Below are 26,300 nucleotides of genomic sequence, written 5' to 3' on the forward strand. Positions count from 1 at the left end.
AGATTGATGATTAGACGCGGGCTGGATAACGTCATTCTACGATTTCGAGAGCTTTGTTAACAATTCATGGTCGACATGTACGCGAAGATAGAAGGCGAACGATTGTGATACTTACGATATAATCAACTCAAGCTACGTGTGGAAGAGTACATTCACTTGCGAGACGCTATTGTCAACAATGCCGAGGCCGCCGAAATTGGTAACTCTGTCATTCTACCATCATCGTACGTAGGCATTCCACGTCATATGAAAGAGTATATACAGGATGCTCTGACTTTCGTGCGCGAATATGGGCGACCGTGTTTATTTATCACATTCACATGCAATCCAAAATGGCCAGAGATTGTATCTTTGCTGTTGCCTGGCCAAAATGCAATACATCGTCATAACATTACAGCACGTGTGTTTAGACAAAAGCTGAAGTCATTAATAAATTTTATTACTAAATCACATGTATTCGGTCCCACACGTTGCTGGCTGTATTCGGTTGAGTGGCAAAAGCGAGGATTACCTCATACCTACATTTTGGTATGGTTAATCGACAAAATCCGTCCTGAAGAAATAGATAATATCATTTCTGCAGAAATTTCCGATCCGTCTACTGATCAATTGCTGTTTGATATTGTTACAGCAAACATGATTTATGGCCCATGCGGTACTTTTAATCGTTCATCGCCTTGCATGTCAGATGGAAAATGTTAAGATGTTTAGATAATATACGTGACTATGTATATAATTCCCACTTATATGTATATAAGTAAATATAATATGAGAGCCATATTAAAGCAAATTCTTAAGGGAGTTGGGAAAGAACGAATAGGGGAAAGGGGGGACCTACTCAGTGGGAATTTTTTTCCGTAATTGAAAAAATAATCAGACAGCCCAGACTGGGAATCGAACCCAGATCTCTCGGTTACACGCCAAGGGCTCTACCAGTTAAGATATCATTTTATTGCCTTTGCACGTACTTTACTCTATTCACAAGTACCACGCTATTTCACATGGGCTCAGACAAAACAATGGATACCCCGCAAGCAAGGCTCACCAGTTGATGCATGCCCCAATCTATTCAAATCAAACGCCTTGGGGCGAGTATTTACAGTGAATCCAAGATAGACTGAGTGCTTTTATCTTCGACTATTGTTGATAAATGTTACTGGCCCATTGTCATTTTAAGATATACGTAAAGTGAATGGGCAACAGTATACAACGTATAAAGATGCATGCCTTGCACTCGGCTTGCTAGAAGATGACAATCAGTGGGAATGTATGCTTGCTGAAGCAGCATTGAACTGTACAGCAATACAAATTCGTCTACTAATCGCTATAGTGTTGACTACATTTTTTCCAGCCCGAGCAGAGATATTGTGGGATAATCACAAAGATTCAATGATTGCTATTGAGGATCTTTGCATTATCATTGCCAACTTACCACTCAGTCATTTCGGTATGAATTCGCCAAATCGAGGTGCAACTGATTTAATGAACACTGAAATGAATCGTGAAATGCAGTATAACACTGTAGAAACGGCGGTGATTGTTACTCGCAATGTCCCACTAATGAATGAGGAACAAAGAACCATTTACGACCGCATTATGCTCGCAGTTTCAGCAGGACAAGCTGGGTTCTTCTTTTTAGATGCACCAGGTGGAACTGGCAAGACATTCCTTATTTCTCTAATTCTCGCCAAAATACCATCCAATAATGGCATCGCATTGGCCGTTGCATCATCGGGCATTGCGGCAACTTTATTGGATGGAGGCAGAACCGCTCATTCAGTATTTAAGCTACCACTAAATATTCAAAATAACCCTGACGCAGTGTGCAACATAAAAAAACAATCGTCCATAGCCACAGTGCTGAAACAGTGTAAAATTATCATCTGGGATGAATGTACCATGGCACACAAACATTCGCTTGTGGCGTTGAACAGGACATTGAAAGATATTAAAAACAACGACAAACTATTTGGTGGCACTCTGTTAGTCCTTTCAGGTGACTTCAGACAAACACTTCCCGTCATTTCACGTTCAACATACGCTGATGAAATCAACGCCTGCTTAAAATCATCGACAATGATTTCAATTTTTGATCATATCCAAGTTTAACAAATTAGAATCTACTTCTAATAGCATGAAGCATTTTTAGTAGATTTCATAGAAATCTAACTATTACAATGGTCCTCATGACGAAACTTTTGAAAAATTTTGCTATATTCCGACTAAACTCGACGAGCTGAGTCAGAAAATACACATGGTTCAAAAGTTTATATATATATATATATATTAGGGTGTTTCAAAAAAAGACGAATTTTTTTTTTTTTCTTTTGGTGTCTAAAAATTGATAGTATACCTAAAAACAAAAATTTTGGCGCCCATGTGAGCTCTTAATATCAATAGTAAGATTTGCCTGTATCAATTTCTTTATTTTCCATTTAAATAACACGGGAAAAATTTTTTTTTAATTTTTAATTTTTATTACTTTGGAACGGTTCATCGTAACAACAATCTGAAAAATGATATTTGTAGGAAATTTTACGCTCTACAAAAAACATTTGAAGACCAAAGTTCCTCAGATTAACGGCTTCAAAGATATCCGCGGTCAAAGATAACACTAATAAAAAATTTATAATATTTTCCAATAAAACTACAAAAAAAATATCATATGCTATATTTTTATTATTTTTTATGTTAAATTACTTCAATTCCGTTAACCTGAGACTGTAAACTTTTTTTTTTTACTAATTAATTCAATACTTAACTCACGAAATGCACTAATATATAAATATAAACGTTAAAAATATCTTATAAATGATTTTTTGGTCTCTTTTATAACAAATTTATTTTTTTTTACTAAATATTAAGAAATTTAATTGAACAATTAATTCTTTATAACAAAAAACTATATTTACAACTTGTTACAACAATTTTTCAACTTGAAAATATTACAGTTTTATAAAATTACTTTTATTGCAATTAGGATATTGTTTTCTATGTTCTGTCACTACTTGCAACAAATATTGAAGCTGTTCTTCATCTTTCGTTAAGCATCGATTATACTGCTCTATCAATGCCACGCCGCGTTCTGCTACATCATTCACAACTTGAAGTTTCCCGAAATACTCCAAGTTTTCTAAGAAATTCGGATTCTGAGGCCACAAAGTAACATCCTCATCAATGAACTCATACGACAAATCAAACGATTCAAATATATTAATCGATCTCATAGACATAAATTGACTAAGATCTTTATTTAATAATGACTCTAAATTTTTCTTATCTATTATAAAGCGATTTGTTGTAGTTTCATTGGCTTTACAGTTTTAAGAGCATGAACTATTCTTTTTTTGTTCCAACTGAAACATTTTTATCAAAGAGAGATAAAACAGACAGCTCGTTGTTTAAATACCACAAGTGATCGGCTAATTTTTGTGAGCATGTCTGTGAAAGACTATTATTAAATCTTTCATATGAAATTAATTCTTTAATCAAAGTTAAATCATTATTAGGTGCTGTTATAGCACACGGCGCAGTGAACCAAGCTTTTAAATAGAATATTATGATAAATAAACAAAGTTCTCGTAATCCATCTATTTCCGATTTAGTAAGATGAAATTCATTTCTGAATAAAAAAATTTTTAAACTATATATTGCTTTAGCCATCCACCTTGCATGATGGACCGCTCCAGGATGCTTAAATGTAATATTTGTGGTAGTAGTACCCAAAAATATTAATGATAATTCCAGAAGTTCACGGTAATCGTCTCGACAATGATCCATCTACAAAAAAAGTTATAAGTCAAAATGAAATTGATTATATCGCAATTTCAAAGTTGAGAAGACTAATTATTATTAACTGATGTGAGGTAAAAGTTGTAAAATATTTTACAAACGCAATTTTAATCGTTAAAGATGATTAATAGTATATTACACACCTAGGGAAGTAAAGTAAGAAATGTCTCAGATCACATGTAATTGTTGGCCGAGGCGAAGCCGAGGTCAACAAACATGTGATCTGAGGCTTTCTTATTTACTTCCCGTGGAGTGTATACTATTTTTTTGTCCGACGAAGGCGGAAAGCGGCAACTTAGTTTAGCGCAGCGGGACGAAAGTTGCCACTTTCCGCCCGGAGGGCAAAAAAAGTATAACAGTCATGTGAAACTGATTTTCAATATTTTTAATCACGACGGCAAGTTAATTAATCAGAGTAAAATTGATAATTGAGGAGCTTATTTTCAAAAGGGTATCTTTTGATTTTTGATTAATCGAGACAAAAAACTAGTTATCTTCAATTATAAATATTTGTATTGAACTTTTTTTAATTTAGCTATAAAGTGCAATCGGTTATGAAGCTGCAATTCGATTTTCATTTATAAATGTTCATAATTCTCAAAGTAATTAGTATTTAAAAGTTCAGAAAACTGGTATTTTAAAATATGAAAAGATACCCTTTTGAAAATCAGCTCCTCAATTATACTGAACTTTATACATTTTTCTTTTCCACTTTAACATTAGTTAATAATTCTTCAGCGCTGGATTAAAAAATTTTACTTCTATTTGATTATTAACGAATTTCAAAATCTCATCTTTGATTGGTGTTATTACTTCCAAAACTTTTTTGTCACAAATACCAGCCGTAAAGTTTGATTGGTCAATTTCATCCCACTTCTTTTTAAATCTCTGATAAATTGGAACGTTTGGGCCAGACGAAGCAGGCCAGTATACTTCAAATGCACTTCGAAGAACAATTTCAAAAATATGGTGTCGGCATGGCAAGTACAACAGTTTTCTACTAAGAGCCTTTTCTACTAATACACACGCACCATTTCTGTTGAGAGCGTTGAGAGCAAAGCAACTAAATGAAGTTAGTACCGAACAACCAGGCTTACCAACACAGAGCTTATTAGCTACAACACTCAAATTAAATGAGTATAATACTCTGTACCGACAGAGCTAAATAAAGCTCTGTTCATATTTTTCAAATAAAAAACATTTGATCAAGTTTTATAGTAGATTTAATTGATTTAACGTATTTACAGAATTTTCATATTATTTTGAATAATATGCAATGATGAGTGTTTGGTGAGTTTGTGTAATAAAGAACTTTACATTTTCCTCTTACAAAAATTTATAAATTTTATAAAATATAAAATAAATTTGTTATAAGAAAGACCAAAAAATCATTTATGTGACATTTTTAACGTTTATATTTATATATTAGTGCATTTCGTGAGTTAAGTATTGAATTAATTAGTAAAAAAAAAAAAGTTTACAGTCTCAGGTTAACGGAATTAAAGTAATTTAACATAAAAAATAATAAAAATATAGCATGTGATATTTTTTTTGTAATTTTATTGGAAAATATTTGAAATTTTTTATTAGTGTTATCTTTGACCGCGGATATCTTTGAAGCCGTTAATCTGAGGAACTTTGGTCTTCAAACGTTTTTTGTAGAGCGTAAAATTTCCTACTAATATCATTTTTCAGATTGTTGTTACGATGAACCGTTCCAAAGTAATAAAAATTAAAAAATTAAAAAAAATTTTTCCCGTGTTATTTAAATGGAAAATAAAGAAATGGATACAGGCAAATCTTACTATTGATATTAAGAGCTCACATGGGTGCCAAAATTTTTGTTTTAGGTATACTATCAATTTTTAGACACCAAAAGAAAAAAAAAATTCGTCTTTTTGAAACACCCTAATATATATATATATATATATATATATATATATATATATATATATATATATATATATATATTAGGGTGGTCGTTAAAATTTAAATTTTTTCCGACGCCCAAAAAAATCCTTCCTTTTGACGAAAAACTATATGCAAAAAATTTTGCTTTTCGATTTTAAACAAAAAGAACACGTGCCTCCGGTCAATTGAAGTTCATTTTTCGATAAAATGATAGTTTTTTAAAATATTTGTCACAGTTTTTAAATTTGGGCAAAAAATCATCAAAACAGACTTGTAGGAAATTAAATTTTCTACAAAAGATTTCTTTCGGTTTTAGATAAAGTTCATATACATCGAGATAATCTTATTAGTTTACTTATAAACTCTATTAAGTCAGTCATTTTTGCACTAAAAACTTTATATTTCTGGAAATATGAAGAATTCTCTCAAAATATCTTGAATTTTAGATATTTTCTTCATATTTTGACATGGGTAAATGATTTTCAATTTAATGATTTTTAACCCGTCGGCACTCACGTTATACGCATTTTGCTCACACAACAACATCCGACTTATAGAGCGGCGCTGTAGTGCAAGTGAGACACTAAAATTCACGTGAGTTCTGACGGGTTAAAATGAAATCTCTATCGGTAAGTTATCTACAACTAATCTTGTTCATATTTCCATTTGGGAGAGTAGAGCGCCTTTCTGTAAGGTCTAGACTATTAAATTGGTCTAAATCTATAAATTAAGATTAAATAATGCTGTAAAGCGGGAAAGAAGAGGAGTTAAGATAATTATTACTTGAAGCGTTCCATATTCACGTAACAGGATAATTGGGAGGAAGGGATTGAGACAGGAATTGGAAAAGACCTTCTTAACCTAAGTTCATAGAATATGCGAGAAAAATTTCGGATAGCTCGGACTGGGACTCGAACCCAGAACCTTCTGAAGACATGTCAGCTATTTTCCCACGCAAAATCGTGAGGCGTTCCACATTTTTAAAATTAATTTTAAAAATAAGATAATGCTGTGAAGCGGGAAAGAACAGAAGTTACGGTAATTATAACGTTAAGCGTTCCACATTCACGTAACAGGATAGTTGAGAGGAAAGGATTGAGAAAGAATTGGAAAGACCTTCTTAATAAGAGCTTATAGAATATGCAAGAAAAAATTTGGATAGCTCGGACTGGGATTCGAACCCAGAACCTTCCGAAGACATGTCAGCTACTTTACCATTTGAGTTACCCGGTCTATACCAAATTTCCTTTTTGCTTATTCTATATACATTAAGCCACATCGTCCATCTTACGTTCCACATTTTTAAAATTAAATAATGCTCTGAAGCTGGAAAGAATGGGAGTTACGGTAATTATTACGTAAAGCGTTCCAGATTCACGTAACAGGATAATTGGGAGGAAGGTATTGAGATAGGAATTGGAAAGGACCTTCTTACTGTGAGTTTATAGAATATGCAAGAAAAAATTGTTTATGTTTTCAGAAAAATAAAGTTTTTAGTGCTAAAACGACTGACTTAATAGAGTTTATAAGTTACTAATAAGATTATCTCGATGGATATGAACTTCATCTAAAACCGAAAGAAACTCTTTTGTAGAAAATTTAATTTCCTACAAGCCTGTTTTGATGATTTTTGTCCAAATTCAAATACTGTGACAAATATTTAAAAAAACTATGATTTTATCGAAAAAAGAACTTCAATTGACCGGAGGCACGTGTTCTTTTTCTTTAAAATCAAAAAGCAAAATTTTTCCCGTAGTTTGTTATCAAAAGGAAGGATTTTTTTGGGCGTCGGAAAAAATTTAATTTTCAACGACCACCCTAATATATATATATATATATATATATATATATATATATATATATATATATATATATATATATATGTATATATATATATATATATATATATATATATATATATATATCGCAGATAATATCGAGCTAGGTTTTCCTAGAGATAGGGAAATTCTCAATATCTTAGTTTGTCTGTTAGTTTTAAGCAAAATTGTAAAGCATAGAATATTTAATAGTTATTTATGACTTAAGCCGATTATTATTTTTATGGTTATGGCGATAGGCTTGAGTCCGGAGTGACAATGGTCACCAAACATAGCCGAGGTCACAGGATAAAAGTAAAAAGTATACAGTTAAAGATATCGACAGACAATGAGGGCTGTCGAAATATTTTTGAGAGAAGAAGCACTTAGAGTACTTAGACGAGTAGTTCTCGTTGAGCATTGATCAAGTAAATACATCAAATATGTCCTGCTGACCCCGGATTCGTTCTCAGTCTTATTCCCCAGCACTTTTACCTTGTATATTAATTATATTTGGATAATTAATCGTAGTATTGTTTATACAAGTTAGCGTACATTACATTTCAAAATTTAGATCAGTGTTATGGTTTAATTATTCTAAATTAATAAATAATGGAACAAACGAATCCAATTGACTGTACTAACGCCCCTAATAATGCTTTTCCGACATATATATATATATATATATATATATATATATATATATATATATATATATTTATACTATAGCTCCTATAGACTCCAAAATAGGTAGGAATTTTTCGTAAGAGATGTAGAAATAATATACGAACGAATTTTACGATAGCTCACCTCACAGGGCTTTGGGGGGGGGGGGTGGATGTTAACAATTAAAATTTTTAATTTCCGAGCTATAAGCTTTTATAGATTCCAAATTTAGGAGGAGTCTTCAATACGTGATATAGAAATGATCTAAGAGCGGATTTTATAACGAACCGCCTCCAATAAGGATCGCGGGGATGGGTGTTAACGATAAAAAATTTTAAGGGAGTATCCTACTGTAGAATTTTGAAAAAATCGAAAATTTTTTTTTTTATATTTTCAAAGTTTAGATATTCAAAAATATGTCATTAAAAGGATTTTTCAAAATTTCTATTATTTCATGAGTTATAGCCGTTTTAGTGACGTGGCATCGGTTTCGGTCCGACCGCTACAAGTTAACAAAAGACGGTAGGCGTTCCCGAAAAAATCCTCCTCTAAATGACAAAGTTTTAGAAGTAATAAAACCAATTTATGAAAGTGTATCAGCTGATTCTTTATTGGAACGATGTTTGGGTTCTGAAACCCAAAATAATAACGAATCTTTGAATTCGTTAATTTGGACTTTTGCTCCGAAGCACATTCACGCTGGACCGAAGACAATTGAAATTGCCACTTTCTTCGCAGTTAATATTTTTAATGAAGGTTTCATACCTATATTAAAAATCTTAGATGTTATTGGAATCACGATTGGCCCAGAAGCTAATGCTTTTGCAGCGAGACCGGACGAAGCGCGTATCGAGCGCTTGGAACTCCGGACTTCAGAGGCGTCAAAGGAGGGTAGAACTGCACGTCTTTATAAGAGAACATCGGAGAATGAGCATTTTGAAGTAGAGGAAGGATTCTTATATGGAGCAGGAATCGCCGATTAAAAATATGTAAGTATTCTGTACCATTCTACAAGTAAAATTGTCGAAAACTTGTCTCAAAACTTTGAACGCGTTTTTCTCGGAACTACTTTTTTCGAGCTGGATATCTCGAGTTCTAATGAACTGATTTACTTCAAATTTGAAGAGGATGTTCTCTATACGTCGCTTCATCTCGTGAACCCTGCCCAAAACTATAACTTCTCATTTAGTATTTTTAAAAAATTCGGAATTGTTAAAAAAATATGAAAAAAAAAAAATTTTTTTTTTCAAACTGCCGCCATTTAAAAAAATAATTTTTTTTAAATTTATCCAAGGGTTATACGATAGCGGCATCTATAATAATTAAGAATCCGTCTGTTTTTTATGTTTCAGATCACCAGGAGGGTTGGAATAATGCACTCCAGGACACCCTCTTTTTTTTTGACCCCCCACTTTGACTGCTCATAACTTTGTCAATTTTAATTTTTTATTTTTAATAATTTTTTTATGTAATAATAAAACATCAATAAACAAATGATAAAAAAATTGATTATAAAAATATTTTTTGTTTCCTTCGTACAGCGCTTCTAAAACCGGGCGAAATTCATGCCTCTAGAGTAGAATACTCCCTTAAGCGCTTGGATACGGAAATAGCGGAAAGTTTCAGTAATGGCCTTTAGGGTCAATCGTTTTTCAGATTTTTTTCTTCGTGTCAATCTATATATATATAATGAAAATGGTCTTTGTTTGCGGCTCAGTCACGCCTAAACCACTGATCGTATCGACTCGAAACTACAACCATTCGATACGAAATTTTTCCTAGATGGTTTATGATTTTTTATTTTCGAATTCCAACGTTTCTTCATTTTTTTATTGCTGTTTTACTTTTATGAACATTTGTCCCGCTAATAAAAACAAAAGACAAGCATTTTCTCTTGATTCATTTGTTTTCATGAATTTCAACCGGGTATATTAGACGGATTATGTTCTTTTACATTCAGCTAAGAATCCACTCACACACTCCCACGAACCCACATGCTTACTCCCACCCACTCACCTACCCACTCGAAGGATCATCGAATAATTCCCATCTATATAGTCACTCATCACGACATCTCGGGAACCATAGGACTTAGAAATATGAAATTTGGTAGAAATATTACTTTTGCTATGTAGAGGTAAGCTAAGAACGTATTTAACGAAATACTTTCCCCAAAGGGGGTTGCGAGGGCGTTAAAACTAAAAAATTCCCGTTTTTGAACTATAGTTCCTATAGACTCCAAATTTCGTAGAAATCTTCTGTAAGAGATATAAAAGTAGTCTATGAACGAATTTAACGATAGCTCACCCTGTAGGGGGTTGCGGGGGTGGGTATTAACAATGAAAATTTTTTATTTTTAAGCCATAGCTCCTACAGACTAAAAATTTGGCTAGAGTCTTCTATATGTGATGCAGAAATGACCTAAGAGCGGATTTTGCAATAACCCCCGCCAATAATGATTGCGGGGGTGGGTGTTAGAATATTAAATTTCTATTTCCAAACTGTAACCTCTACATACTCGAAATTTAGTAGGAATTTTCTATTTATAATGTAGAAATCATCTTGAATAGGATCTTACGAAATTTTTCCTCCACATAGGGCCGCGGGGGTGTTAATTATCAAAAAATTTATATTCTTCAAATACAGTTCCTACAGATATAAAGTTTAAAAGAATCTCAAGAGAAACAGGACATTACAGAGATGGCCTCCAAGGTCAACCGTTTTAAATATTTTTCTTACTTAATAAGGGCGGAGCCCTTCCAGTCCCTAAAAACGAATGAATAGTTAAAAAAAAATTATAAAAACGGTAGACTCTGAAGGCTATCCCTGCAACTTCCCGCTAATTCCTTAACTAGGTGCTTAAAATTGCACTAATGATGCTTTTGAGCTCTCCGAGCTCAAAAATACAATTTATGTGTTATTTTGAGCTCTCCGAGCTTAAAGATAACTTTTTCTATGCTTTTGAGCTCTTCGACGCAGATTTTTTAGCCTCATGAAGAATCTCCAAGTTTGAATTGATAAAACCAGGGAATTCGGAGTAATTCCGAAAAAACACTTTTTTCAGTTTTCTGTTGTTCACGATATCTCTTGAACGAATTGACCGATTTTGACCGGCTCGACGGCGTTTGGCGTAATTTTTTGAAGTTATAAGCTAATCAGTTTTTGAAATCGATCGAAAAAGCCGTTTAAAAGTTATTCCAAAAAATGTCGGAGTTATGTTAAAAAAAACACTTGCTTCGAAATATTTCCTCGAGGATATCTTTCGAACCAACCAACCGATTTTTACGTTCTTGGCGGTGATCGACGCAGTTTTTTGAGCTCTAAAAATTATTTTATTTCATCAAAAACAATTCAAAAAGAAATGTCGAAGTTATGTGAAAAAAAACACTTTTTTCGGTTTTCTTTTGTTCACGATATTTCTCGAACGAATCGACCGATTTTGACCGGATTAAGGGTGATCGACGTGGTTTTTCAAAGTTAAAAGCGAATTAGTTCTTGGAGTTGATCGATAAAGCCGTTTAAAAGTTATTCCAAAAAAACCACTTTCAAAAAAAAATTTTTTCTTAATTTTTTTAAGTTTTTTTAAAATTTCTCAAAATTTATCGGTCCGAATCGGTTCAAATTCACAGAAAATTTAAGTTTAAGGAAAGTGTTCAGAACGCCGTTTGGGAGGTTCCTATCGGTTTAGTCGTTCAAAAATTATAAGCGAGTTACACACACACACATACATATATATACACACACACACACACACACACACACACACACGCGCACACACAAGCAATCTTAATTTTTGTAATTTGTTACTAATTCTTCTTCTAACGTCCTGTAGTTTTTGTTTTTTTATTTTCTAAAAAATTCTGAGACACATGTTTGAAACTTACCCAAGCTACTCTCTCCGTCTCGTTCATTTTTCTTGTAAAATTTGCATCCTGAAATAGAGTTCGAATTTGCGATCCATTAAGAATTCCTTACGATCGCTTTTGCCTAAAACCAGGGCACCTCCACGTTGTGGCGGTGGACAATAGAACTATCTGGCAAAGTCCCTGGGTGAACGACGTGTGTACCGTCATGGCAGGTACAAGTGATAAGTACTTTACGTTGCAGGGATCCGGAAACCCAGTGTCGGCGTCTGGTCAGGGTGAGAAAATACGCCTGCAGGCATCGTCATCAAGCGACTGCAGCTCTTCAGTAGTGGGAAACTTGGCTACTGAAGAGTATACCATTACAAGAAGTAATTCCCATCTTTGTAATAAAAGTCCTAATTCATTTTGTTACGTTTGTGGCGAGTTTGAACCGGCAAAAAACCGTAGAGCGTTTTCAAAAGTATTTAAAAAAAAGTTGTGAGAAATGCTTTCGTATTCAAATTATAAATTTGGATTCGGTCTGGGACCCACACTATGTTTATGGTCGATGTTATATCGTGTTAATACAATGGGAATAGGACAGAAAAAGAGAAAACTTTAAATTTATAGTCCCCATGTCACCTGGACTTCATCCCCAAAGTCGTAAAACTGTTTCTTTTGTATGACGGAAATTGCTGGTTTTTTTTCGACTAATAGAAATAAAACACAATACGCCAATGTTTCATCAGCTATTAAACAACAGAAAACATTAGTCGTAGATAAAATCGAGGCCCTTGAAGAGATGGAAGTAGAAAAAAAAGACGTGTCAATGGAAGAAGAAGTCCGAGAGGAAATCTCTGAAGATTCAAATTCTGAAGATAATAATTCTGAGGATTAAGATCATTTGAGAACAAAAGAGTTCGATACCAACGAAGAATACTTTAAAATTCGAAAAAATCGTTCTCGTTCTCTAGTAATACATCATTTTTTATTGATTTTAAAATTTTGTCAATTTTTCAATTCTAAGATCATATTTCATCCATGAAAATATATACCCAAATCATCAACAATCGTGTTTAATAGATTTTTTTTTCATATTTATAACTGCGATTCTCTCGATTTTTTTGGTTTTTTGAGATTATTTTTCATTTCAAAATGTTAATGGGACAAGATTTCACATTCAAATTCAGTGGAACAAAATACATAATAATCATATTCAATCTCAATCCAAAAAATTTTTATTATCTCGATAATTTCGATTTTTCATGATTTATTGCAATTTTTGGGTTTGTCACAATTTTTTCAAATTTTGACGGCTCAAAGGGCTAGTTAACGTTTAGTTCCTGATTCAGTAAATTGAAATACATAAAAATCATACTTGATCCGGGTCCGCAAAAATTTTTTCATCGCTGTGACTGCAGTTTTTCGCAAATTTTTGCCTTTTCTTCTGGGTTTTTTACATTTTACTCAAAATTTTGAGGGTATACGGGCAAAACTGACTTCAGATTCGGATTCAGCGCATCAAAATACATAAAGATAGGTAGGTCCGGTCAAAAGTACAGACCACTTTTTTTTGTGGGCCGGTGTAATCGATAAATAAAATTTCAGTAGCATCTCTGATATTCACCGGTAAGTTTAAACAGTGCTGTAACCTTACTGTGTAGATAAAAATCCGTTATCAAACTTCACCACCACTACAAATATACAGGCTATTATTTTATTCAATATTTTATAATTATTGTTATAGCAATACAAACTTGTTGTTTTTATTTTAAATTCATAAATTTATTAAAAATATTTTATTCAATATTCATCTGATATAGTTGACATTTTTATATGGATGACAATAATTGGTAAAACAGTACATCACTCATTATAACTGAATCAGTTTTGTCAGGCTATCAGTAATTGGTGTATCCAAATGATTAACTTTATCAACTGAAGTTAATTATTGAACTCGATAAATTACTATTAATGAGCGTAAATTTTATTAGTGGAGAGTCTAAGTCATTCAATGCTAGAAAAAAATTGAATAATCTCAATTTTAAATATGAATAATAAATTGAAATCCTCCTCATGTCTCTTACAGTGTCAATGGTTGGTGCTTTTACCACTTTTAGATTGCAAAATGCACTGATAGTAAGAATAAAAGAAATTGAAATTTTTTGCTATTTTGAATCTGAACATTTATTGACAGTACATCAATCTATTTTTATACAGTATTAATAGAAGTTAACATCACAAAAAAAAGTCGGTGATGAAATTATTATTATTATCGATTTGGTAAAATCGAATTATAATTCTGGAAATAAATAAACAAATTGATCGATTTGTTTTAATTTAAAAGCAGTTAAAAAGCTTATTTCTATTGAAAAAAAAAAAAAAAAAAAAAAAAAAAAATAACAAGTTTTCATTCAACATTATGCATCAGCATTGTAATTATATCAATAGTGTAAGAGACAAAATAAAATTATGCTTAAGCGATTCGCACAAGTATCACCCTACATAAGAGGTTATTTTTAAATTGTAAAAGGCCAGGATTGAAGTATTCTCATTAGATAGTTAGTGCTCGATCAAAGCCAAAGGGCTAAGACTAAAATAACGTTCCAGCTATTGTTTTAATGCAAATTAAATGTATGTAGTGCTTCGTAAAAAAAAAAATTCTGTCCAATTTTCAATGTAATTTGTTATTTTTAATCTTTCTTGACCTTAATATCCTGTCATTTCAGCAAACGTTAAATCCATATCATCAATTATAGCTTTGCACTTTTCTTTTTCTTCTCTTAGTTCATCTGAAAAATACAATCCTAATTTAAATAAATTGTAAATGATATGCTGATAATTTTTTTGTTTTGTTTCAGATTATATCGAACTAACTGTATGATTCATCACGTCTCAATTTTGATAATAATCTAATATATGATAATATAACAGCATGACTAATATTGTTAAAAAAAATAAACATCTCAGAATTTTTTAAATAATATGATGATTTTATGATTATCATTTTCATTCATTTTTTATTTACCTTCTTTTCGATCAACTTCTTTCTGCAATGCTCTTACAGTTTTTTCAGCTTGGATAGCACGCTTTTCAGCGGCTTTAAGGGCGGCTTTTAATTCTTTTACTTGGATTTTAGAATCAGCTACTCGTTGATTAGCCTAAAATTACCGAAATTACTAATTTTAATAAATCGTTATAAATTTTCATAACTAAATAAAAATTACCTTTTTTTCTGATACTTCTAAAGATTTAAATATATTTTGAACAATGAATAATTCATCCTCTCGTTCAATAATTTTTCTGTGCATAAGCCAATAATTATTAGTTGAAAGTATAATTGAATAAAAATCAGATGAAAACTTCTTACAAATAAGAATACTAACGCTTCGCTGTTTTTCACTCTTTCTTCAGCATTTTCAAGTTCTTCTTCAACAAGTGACAGCTTTTCAGCAATTTCTTCAGATTTTGCGTCGGCGTCTTCAGCAATTAATCTTGCATCTTTCAGTTCTTCAGTAAGTTTTGCCATATGTTCTTGAACTATTCGATTTCGATCTTCCAATACATTACACATTCTGAGATAAATAAAAGGATCATGTTATATTAATAATTAATTATCATAAACAATGAACAATAATAAGTGATTATAACCTCTGAGCATCATCGGCAAGTTCAGTAGCACGTACTAATTTTGCTGCTGCCAGAAGACGTAATTCTTCCTTCTTCGTAAGACTTACCTCAATTTCTTGAACTCTTTTTGTTAAAACGGTTCGATCTTGTTCAGCCTAAAAATGTATCATTTATATTTTACTATTTTTATTTTATTTTATGAATTGTTAAGCCGCTTTACCTTAGTATATGCTTTTTCACAAGTTTCTAAAGCTGCTGTTGTTGTTTCAAGATTAACTTTAGCAACTTCATAATCACGTTCAATTGTTATAAGCTTTTGTGCAAGAGATCTGGCTTCATCAAATAATAAATCTGCGCGAAAATCTTCTTGTTTAGCTTTGGTTTCATTGGCTTCAACTTTTTCATTCGCAGCATCCATCTCTTGCTTTAATGCTGCAATCTTTTTCTTTATGGCCTCCATTGTGACACGGTATTTGATCTCTTATTACCGTGGTTATTTCCGAGGAGAGTCCTCTTCAAAGTCGATTTTTCTGTAAAAATGTAAAAAATAATATGAAAATAATAAAAATTATTTGATTATCTACACTTTCATTTACTAATTGAAAACAAATCCTAAAACTTTGCAATTCAGAATACTGTTATATTGTTTTAACTATGGGCAATTGAAACGTCGTACGGTGATTAAGGCACACTACCGACCCAATTAAAATGATATAAATAAAACATTTACTATCACTCAATGTGCATTTTGATTGAGTTTATGATTGATGAATAAAAACACTCGACTACCCTAATTCTAATATTTGTATCCACTTGCTTTTTAGAAATATATTTTTTGACTTAATTGCAATTCTAACACTTATTTATTTTTATTAAATTACACTCACTTTTGTGAAGAAATCAATTCGTGAAGTGAATCTACTACCGAATACCTTCAGATGCTCAGCCAAAATAAAACTAAACGGTAGTACAGATCTTCTCGAAAACTTTTATCTAATCTAATTCTATAATAGCTTAGCAGTCTTTGGCTATTAGCCCGTTTTTTACTTGGCTCTTTGCTGGTCAACCCTCATCGGTACTCTGAGTAGCCGAAATGCGATCTCTTTCACCTCCCCTTCCTATTTTTGGCCGTAAAAGAATTTTTATACTGATGAACACTAAAGTAACTACTGATCATTTCAATGAGGGAAAACTAATTAACTACTTGAACGGTTTTGATCACATCTTAGAGCTGATCAACAAAATAGTTTAAGAATTGTTAGAAAAAAAAAATATCTTTCAAAAAAATTTTGATAAACTTATAAGATCGCTCAGTTCAAAATTCAAGAAAATCTAAAGTAAACGAAGTATTTCAAATATTACTAAACAGTTATCAATTGATTAACATGATATTTAAAAGTAATAAGCGATTCACAAACCCATATACTCTGTTTGACTCCCCAATATCAATGTCAAATATTGGATGTTAAATGAAGTGTAAGAGAAAAAAAACCTTTAATCTGAAAATAGTTCCTGAAGACTTTACACGCGAGAATTACTGTGAAATGAACGTGTGTGGAAATTCTTTTAAAGTATTTCGTGAAAATATGTATAATTTTACATTATTATAGAATTTATAAGTAAAAGAATCAATTTATGTTACACATTATAATTACAAGATATATAAATGAATCAAACAAGGTATAGTTAAGTTTAGAGAGCTAATATGAATACTGAGGCGAGTTTCAATATAAAATTAAACTTGAACATAATTGACATAAAATTTTCAGGGAGTATCAATTTCTAAGATTAAGGAAATAAATGTATAAATTTGTCAAGAAAAAAATTAATTTTTCATTTAGTGAACTAAAGACTCATTTTTCTATCTGAAACAAACGTGACTCAGTTTATGTTCATTTAATTAAATAATCGAGATTATGTATACAAACTTAATAATGTCTCCGTCAAATTTATACTTCTTACGGCCTTATTTGCATCATTAAATAAGTTCAAGTCTATAGCTGAATTTTCTCTTGATAATTCAGAATCGTTCAACTGGTGTTCTACATAACAAGATGCTGCTTCAATGTTTTCAGAGGTTAACACTTCGATGGACCGATTATCATTTACAACAAGTGGATTATCAGAAGTTGATACTTCAGTACGGCAATCATTATCCTGTTTCACTGAAATACAATATATATTGAATATTAAGTCACATAAAAAAGTATTTTATAAACGTTTCATTTATTAATTGACTAATATTTTATTGATATTACCAGATAACTCAATTACATTTCCTCGTTAATTGCCCGAAAAATTCAGATGGAATTATCTTTCTGATCGTTGATCGATTAAAAAGTTTTTTATAGCACTGCGTGTCCTAAATTCGTATTTAGGACTCGCTCAACTATTGACTTAAATAAATAATTATGAAACGAGTAGAGAGGAATTTTTTAGGTTACGGGCTCATATTTACGATCAATTCATACATTTCTGCTCTAAAAATTTGAGTTTCACCGCAAAAAAAAAACGAAAAAATATATTTAAAAACATTCAAAGCCCCGAAAAAATAATAAATAATTAATGATTAAAATTACATCTTTTTGTCGGTTATGATTCAGTCTGAAGTATGCTAAAACCTCTATTAATGATTCTCAAATGTTTTTTATTAACGATTTCGCTCAGTCGTAAACATTATTCTGGTATGAAATATTTTCTGAACATTATTTAATTTAACAACAATCTTATTCCGTAATAAATATGGACAGTGATTACAGTGATTTAGACGATGATTATAATGATTTTGTTCCTGACGAGATAAAAGAAAAGGCGAAGAATATAGCTTTACAATCAATGCCAACAAAATCTAGACGAATGTATGTGGCAACTTATAATGCTTTTAAAGCATGGCGTAAAGAAAATTTTAAATCAAATTCTTTTGCTGAAGATGTAATTGTAGTCTACTTTGATAGTCTTTCTCAAAAATATGCCCCTCCTAGTTTATGGGCTTTTCATTCGATGTTGAAAACTACTATCAAAGCATTTGATGATGTTGATATTGGTAATTACAAAAAAGTAACGTTTTTTCTGAAGAAACAAATGTGTAAATACGTTGCTAAAAAATCTGAAGTTTTTACAAAAGAAAATATCGAAAAATTTCGAAATGAAGCCCCTGATAATAAATATGTTGCTACAAAGGTAATTAAATATTTATTGATATGTTTAGTATGAAAATGTCTGTATAGTCTAAACATTTGTTTATTTTATTCTTACTGTTGCAGGTTTGTTTAATATTTGGAATTTCTGGTGCTTTAAGAAGAAGTGAATTCATGAACATGAAACTGGAAGATATCAAAAAAATTGATGAGAACACTTTATTTATTAAAGTTCCAATAGCAAAAAATAATCAACCAAGATCATTTACCATTAATGGTATATATTACGACTACGCAAAAGAATATATGGATGCTAGGCCCCAAACCTGTAAAACAGATAGATTTTTTTTGAATTACCGAAATGTTCGCTGTACTTTTCAGCCCATAGAAATTAACAAGTTTGGTTCAATGCCTAGAACCATTGCTGAATTTTTAAAATTATAAAATGCAAAGAAATACACAGGACATAGTTTCCGTCGAAGATCTGCCACATTGTTAGCTGATGCTAGAGGTGATATGACAGTGATGAAGAGACATGGTGGTTGGAAATCATCAACAGTAGTTGAAGGTTATATTGCCGATTCCGTTAACAACAAAAAACGTACTCATTCTATGATCACCGATGGAATTGTTTTGAATAAAAAAACAAATACTGTTGAATCCACTCCTCCATCTACTAAACCATCTCCTGTAATTACAAACATTACCGTTTTGAATAAATCAATCGATTCAAATGTTTCGACGAAAAAAAATTTTACAAAAATTTCAAATGTTTTACCAGTATTAAATGAAAAATTAATTAAAACAGCAGTCTCAATATCCAAACCCAAAGATAATGTTCCATCAAACTTTAACCAACCTTGTTCATCAGCATCAAATGAAGTTAAAGTTGATACATTCCGCCATCAAAAAAAATTTAAATCTACTTTGCAAGAAAATACTGTTGAAAGAAAGAAAAATTCAACTTCTCAATTCGACGATTGTGAAACTCCTCATTCATTTATCTGTTCTACAGTATTTTATGATCAAGACTTAGGTTTGTGCGTGAAAAAATTTGAAGAGTCTCAATGTATGGTTGTTACGTCCTGGGATGACACAAATGTAATCGACTGCTTGTTTTTACGGTCAGACAACTAAATGCCTTTACCCTGGGAGTGGCAGTCACACTTATTGACAGATCTCTTTGATTTAGAACCTTATTGACTAATTAACGCTAAAGGGATGACAATCAGAACCGGTTGGAAAAAGGAAAAGAGGAGAAAATGAAATATTAAAGAAAGAAATTAAATATTTACTTACGATTTAAATAATATTAAATAGGTGTTTTATTTATAACTGGTACACTCAGGATATTGTTACGGAACACTTCTCTACTGGGTTGTTACGATTGGAATTGGTCAGTGAACAATTGCGTCAATTTGGATTTTAGGTCGTCTTCGTTGTTGAAGGTGATGTCGCAGCGAACTTGGCGTTGATTCGTCTAGAGGACGGAGATGTTGAAACTGGAGGATGGAGATGTTGAAACTGGAGAGTGGAGATGTTGAAACTGGAGGGTCCCTCGACGTTGAGTGCACGAAACACTAAGTTGATTGTCAACTTCAATGCTTGGGTTGGTGAGTGATGGAGTCTAATTCGATATTAACTCCGTTGGTTTAAATTTTGATTTTCGAAATCGATGCTTGATTTCAGTGGAAATAAGTAGATGTTGATTAGAAATTGAAATTTGGTTGATTGGAATCTTATTCAAGACAAAAGAGTTCCCGAAATTGAATTTTTACCGTGTACTGTACTACACTCGTTGAGAGCTTCCTCGTAGTTTAAAAGTTCTTGACGCACTGACTGTGGCAGTCTGATGCTTGCCTTTTTATAATACTGCTAAGGGATGGACTTGATGGTAGAATGTTCCTCAGGTGACACACTTTAGACTGGTGTAGGGGTACCACTCCTGCGAATTCTAAGAAATCTGTAGTTGTGTTCGTCTTGTTCGTGGAAGACCTTTAACGCAATAGGTTTGTTGGATATTCGCATCGTTAATGTTTTTGTTCTTCTTTTTCCTGGAGTCCTGATCCCGCGCGTACAAATACGGGGTGATATGTCGCACCCTTAACCTTAGCGCGAAGCTCCCTCTTTTGTTTTCTGTTCTCCTGTTCTCGTCAGTCACTCAAACGTCGTTTCGACCTGTGTTCATTTCTTTTCCGGCACTCCTTTAATCGATATCAAGCCCTCTTCTTCTTTTACTTTCTTAAATCCTGATCCTTCTATTCCAATTGTCTTGCAGTAGGAATATTTTGAATCACTTATTAAATTGACCAAAATTTCCACTCGTAACAATGGTATTCCAAAACTGCCATTTCACCATTGAAGTTCAATCAGAAGAAAGATGAATATTTGTTAAGATTTTGATAATAAATAGAAAGTGGAAATTAACATTTTTAAGAAAATTAAAAAATTATAAAGTGACAGCTAAATTTAATGTTATTTAATTTTATGTATTGATTGTTTCAATGTGTGAATTTATTTTTTGTTAATTAATATTAATCACTTTGAATTTATGATTTGATATATATTTGTTTCTTTTTTTTTAACTTTTCATTTGTTTTTTGGGACTGCCCTCCAACCCCCCGCCGGGGCTTCGCCCCTGGACCCCGATTTTGGGCCCTCATATATCGCCGCATTTGTAATAAAAAATAGTATGTACAACTCGTGCGACGTTGTCGATTACTACAATTAGATTATACTATTAGACTATTTTTAAGCAATTATTTATTTTAGCATTCTAAATTTTATTTATTTGGAATGCTTGCGGTCCTGCTATGCATGATATACTATTTTTGCTTTTCCTTAATTAATTTTTATATTTAAATTTGAATAAGACGAATTTAGGACACTGGTGCTACAAAATAGTGTAAGATACTCGTGGCTTAAATGAGCGATCATTCACGGCGTGTTAGCGCACTCGCTTCGCTCGTTTCTTACTCGTATCTTAATGTACTATTATATCATTGCTGACCATTTCAAAAACTCTGCCGTGAGCTATGTCAAATAAACTTTCTAATTTAATTGAAAACTCTTACTCTTTTTGTTGGTTTGAGGACACCCCTGCATTTTTATGCAGATTTCTGTATTCATCGTGCAATTTTTGCAATTTTTGAATACATCGTTTGTCATCTAATGTAAAAATACCAGCAAATATCCAAAACTTTTTAACTTTTTCAATAGTTATTTTACATCCATCGTACACTGTTGTTTTCACGGTTTTAGTATAATAAAATAGTAACCTTAAAACTTGTTTATTAGTAGCTAATTTATTACTATTTATATCATCCGTAAGGTTTTCTAATAAAAACATCGGTTTTCGTAAATTTTTTTCTAAACTCATGATGAAAGTTCTTGATTTTCAATAGATTGGAGCTCTCGCGGTTAAAAAGATATTTTTTAGTTGGTCGATAATTACCGATCAATTTTTCCACTTTCAACTCATTGCACTAGTCACTTCAACTTAACAATTGAAAATTTAATATTATAACATGAATTGAGAATTGTACCGTTTACTATCCAAAAATGAAATATTGTTGTCAAAAGAACCACAATAACCAGAATAGACAGTAAGTTAAAAATTAATTTATCGTTTTTTATTTACTTTAACGACCGTATACGACAATATATCTAGTTCTTTTATTAATTTTGTGTTGGTAATAACCGTATTACCGTACTTAAATTTGAACTATAATTCCTTCATAGAATCACTGTGTGACTTCCAGATAATTTATGAATTAAAATTATTTTTTTGAAAGAAAAAAATAAGAAACTTTAGATGAAATACAAAATAAAAATTAATTAGTAAGTAGTTTAAGCAAAATAACGAGAAAAATCGATAACAATAAATTTTGACCTTTCCAAAGGTTTTGTGATAAATTTTTTGCGCCAATATGGAAATTTCTCCATCTAAATAAGGGATCATAACAGAAGCAGAATCTAGTATTGTTGGTAAGTTAAAGAGTATATTGAGTGAAATAAAAATTAGTTGCTAAAAAGTGCAAAAATCCCATGTTAATTAAATAGGAAAAGTATCGTTATTTAGGCAGGGTTAAACGGCATCGTAAAAATTTTTTTTTCATTTCTAGAATTGTTTTTAGGTCAAACAGAAATAATTTTGACGATACCCAAGTGGAAATAGCCAACTTGGTAAATAACGGACACCCTATATATATATATATATATATATATATATATATATATATATATATATATATATATATATATATATATATCTTAATATATATAAATCTCGTGTCACAATATTTGTTCTCAATGGACTCCTAAACCACTTAACCGATTATAATAAAATTTGCACACCATGTGCAGTTCGATCCAACTTGAGAGATAGGATAGTTTAGATCTCAAATTATAGTCGCAATTTTAATTTATTGCTAATTATTTGTCTGTTATTATTTGACAGTCACAATTATCTGTTAACTCCAAATGATTCTAACAGATGTCGATACCTTTCGACTGGGTTGAGTAAGTAACCAATAGATGGCGCTGCTATGGTAAATCTACGAACGTGTCATATAAGCTACATTTTAACAGCATAATTACCACGTGTTGTTGACGCTATAAAATTAATTGAATTTATTTTGTAGTCAACGAAATACCGTATAATTCAATTATTTCCACTTGTTAAATTTTTGGTGTTAGCATAGCCGGCCACGTGTTACTTAGACTGAAGTGTAAATTGCATTTATATTATAATGAAGATAATACAGTAAAATTAATCCTGTTTTTTACTTATTTGTGCTTCATTGATCAAAACTTTATAATTTAATTTGAATATATGTATGTAAGTATTATCACATAATTATAAAATTTAATTAAAATGTCAATGCAAAAATGATACACAATTTCCTACACTTTTTCAATAGTTGTACAAATATTTTTTTTTATTGTTTTTATTTAACCTCTATTAAAAAATATTTAGCACTTATTATTTCAATGTGCTATGATAACAAGTTTTTCAGATTTTTTTTCTTATATTCAAACGATTAAATTAGTATTTCAATTCTTATTGAAATTATTATTTAAACTCTATAATTTAAATATGTACATGTCAGTATTATCACATAATTATAAAAGTTAATTAGAATGATTTTCAATTTTTTTTTCTCATATTTAAACGATTAATTTATTATTTTCAGTCAAATGCCACGGAAAAAATCTAACCTCAACAACGCGAGCACCAGAGAGGCACAACGCAAACGTATTAAAAGAGCCCATCAGTTGGCAGCAGTGCAGCCAAATCGTGGATAGAAGTTACCCTTTCCCTAGACCTCTACCCACACGCCACACAATCATGCACTACTGTATCCTTGAGCGAGCAACGTCGATGTTGCTCGGAAGTAGATGCCAGCTCACATGCGAATGCTGAGCGCCAGCATTTGCTTGGCAGCGTGAGAGTCGGCAAGTCTGGTGAGGCTTGATAAATGTGCTTATGCTTTCGTGTTCTTCTTTTATAAATTATAATTATAATAATACACACACTATTATTATTATTATTATTATTATTTATCATTATTACGGTTAATTTGACTGGAATGCAGCAATATAATTGCACTGCGGCGCATTTGCTCGGTGAAGCATAAAGTATTTGCTTATTTAAACAAAATATTATTTGTTTTTTTAATGTTATTGTTACTTGCTATATTTTTGCTTACACAAGCGTATTGGACAATATTGTTACAGCTTACTATTATTGTCATTATTATTAGTTGACTATCATTATTAGCCACAGTTACGATTATCACGATAATTTGCAAACTATTAGTTTCATACTGACTGCCTGAGAATGCCTAGCTGCCTAGACAAAACATTAAGTCTGAACGTTAAACAGCGTTGTTTATTTGTTTTCAGGTCACATGTCATTGCTAACATATCAGTGCAGATACATCTGAGCTAAAATGATCATTAGAAATCATTGAGTCAACTTGTAATGAATGTATCATTAAATTAGTTGAAATATAAGTCTGTGGTCAAGACATGAATCAAACAAACAAACGCGAAATGACATTTAAAATTCGGAGAAGTAATGTTGACAGACAACCGAAGTGTGCTCGACAGTTTAATATAGCCAACTTAAATAACCATCTCTAGATCATGTTCTAGATATCTTATCAGTCAACTAACGATTGTCAGCATAGAGACTGTGCTCAATTATGCATGTTCAGGAGACGATACAGCGATCACTGATCCTGTTGAGCTTAAAACACAATCAAATTCTGCTTTTTATCTAAAATGATGAGGATCGTCTCCAGCCATTGTCTCTGTGCAACATCAGATTTAGCTTTTACCTGGTAAAATATTTATGTAGCATCCGAAATTGCCAACAAGCTCCTGCATCAGCTGTTCCAGGAAGTTGTAGGTTATTTTTGATCGATTGTCTTTTAGACAACCTCTTTTAGACAGAGTAAAATCTCTGTCGGTTTTTAAAATTACAGGACAATCGATCGCAAATAACTTTACAACTTCCTAAGGCAGCGGTGAGAGGAGCTGTTGGTAGTTTCGGGTCTACATAAATATTTTTTACCAAGATTAAAAGCAAAATCTTGGTGTATTTTTTAGATTACAGGACAATCGAACGCAAATAACTTTACAACTTCTTGGAGCAGCGGTCACAGGAGCTGTTGGTAGTTCCGAGTCCTCGAAAATATTTTTTACTAAGATTAAAAGCAAAATCTTGGTGTGTTTTAAAAATAACAGGACAATTGATCGCAAATAACTTTATAACTTCCTGGAGCAGCGGTCACAGGAAAATTAATTAATTTTTAGCTATCTTTTGTATTTTAAATTTCTTAGTACTTATTTTGTATGATTACTATGTTTTTAATCGTCTTTGTTAAAAATTGTAAATATTTAGAGATGTCCAATATTAAAGATATCTAAATTTACTGGTCTATATTTAGAGATGGATATTTTTTAAGTTTACGAATAATTAAAACTGTCAATTTTTTTATATTTCTAAATTTTCAGTTGTCTTTTTATTAACTTGTCTAAATTTATTCTTCTCCATTTTTTTAAATATCTGTCATTTCACTTGTTTGTTTTATGATTTGTCTAATTTCATAGATATCTTATTTTTAAATTTTATAATTTTATGCTTATCTTTTTTAAAATAATTCCAATTTTTCTGGTGACTAAATTTTTACATTACTACCTTTATTGATATCGAAATTTTGAATTATCCTTATTTAGACAAATAATTTTTTTATTATTTCTAATATAATATTTATATAAATTTTTTACTTAGTGATCTCTTTATTTAGAGTTGGCCAAATTTTGATGTTTCCATTTTCCGTAAAATTCTTGACCGGTACGAATCATTGAAAGGCATTGTAATAACAATAATTTGTATTAAAAAAACAAAATAAAAAAAATTTTTGTTTGAAAAAAAAAAAAAAAAAACATTGCCGAGTTCTCGAACCCGGTACTTTAGGCACCCGAGCCAAAAG

General features: G+C 31.5%; 1 protein-coding gene across 2 annotated transcripts; it reads right to left on the minus strand.

Annotated features, from left to right (window-relative positions):
• Positions 1-14,734: 14,734 nt before the first annotated feature.
• On the minus strand, positions 14,735-16,707 carry LOC123258730 (tropomyosin-2-like). Of its 2 annotated transcripts, none has more exons than XM_044718915.1 (7): positions 16,549-16,707; positions 15,882-16,191; positions 15,683-15,816; positions 15,418-15,606; positions 15,259-15,334; positions 15,060-15,192; positions 14,735-14,823 (listed from the first exon to the last, which is right to left on the minus strand). In XM_044718915.1, exons 2-7 carry the CDS (start codon positions 16,119-16,121, stop codon positions 14,741-14,743), a joined length of 855 nt encoding a protein of 284 aa, XP_044574850.1. In that variant the 5' UTR covers positions 16,122-16,191; positions 16,549-16,707; the 3' UTR covers positions 14,735-14,740. The 2 variants fall into 2 exon arrangements, with proteins under 2 accessions (XP_044574850.1, XP_044574851.1); XM_044718916.1 differs by lacking the exon at positions 16,549-16,707 and adding an exon at positions 16,286-16,425.
• Between the last annotated feature and the right edge of the window lie 9,593 nt (positions 16,708-26,300).

The sequence above is a fragment of the Cotesia glomerata genome, linkage group LG2 (assembly GCF_020080835.1).
Source record: "Cotesia glomerata isolate CgM1 linkage group LG2, MPM_Cglom_v2.3, whole genome shotgun sequence".
Lineage (NCBI taxonomy): Eukaryota > Metazoa > Arthropoda > Insecta > Hymenoptera > Braconidae > Cotesia > Cotesia glomerata.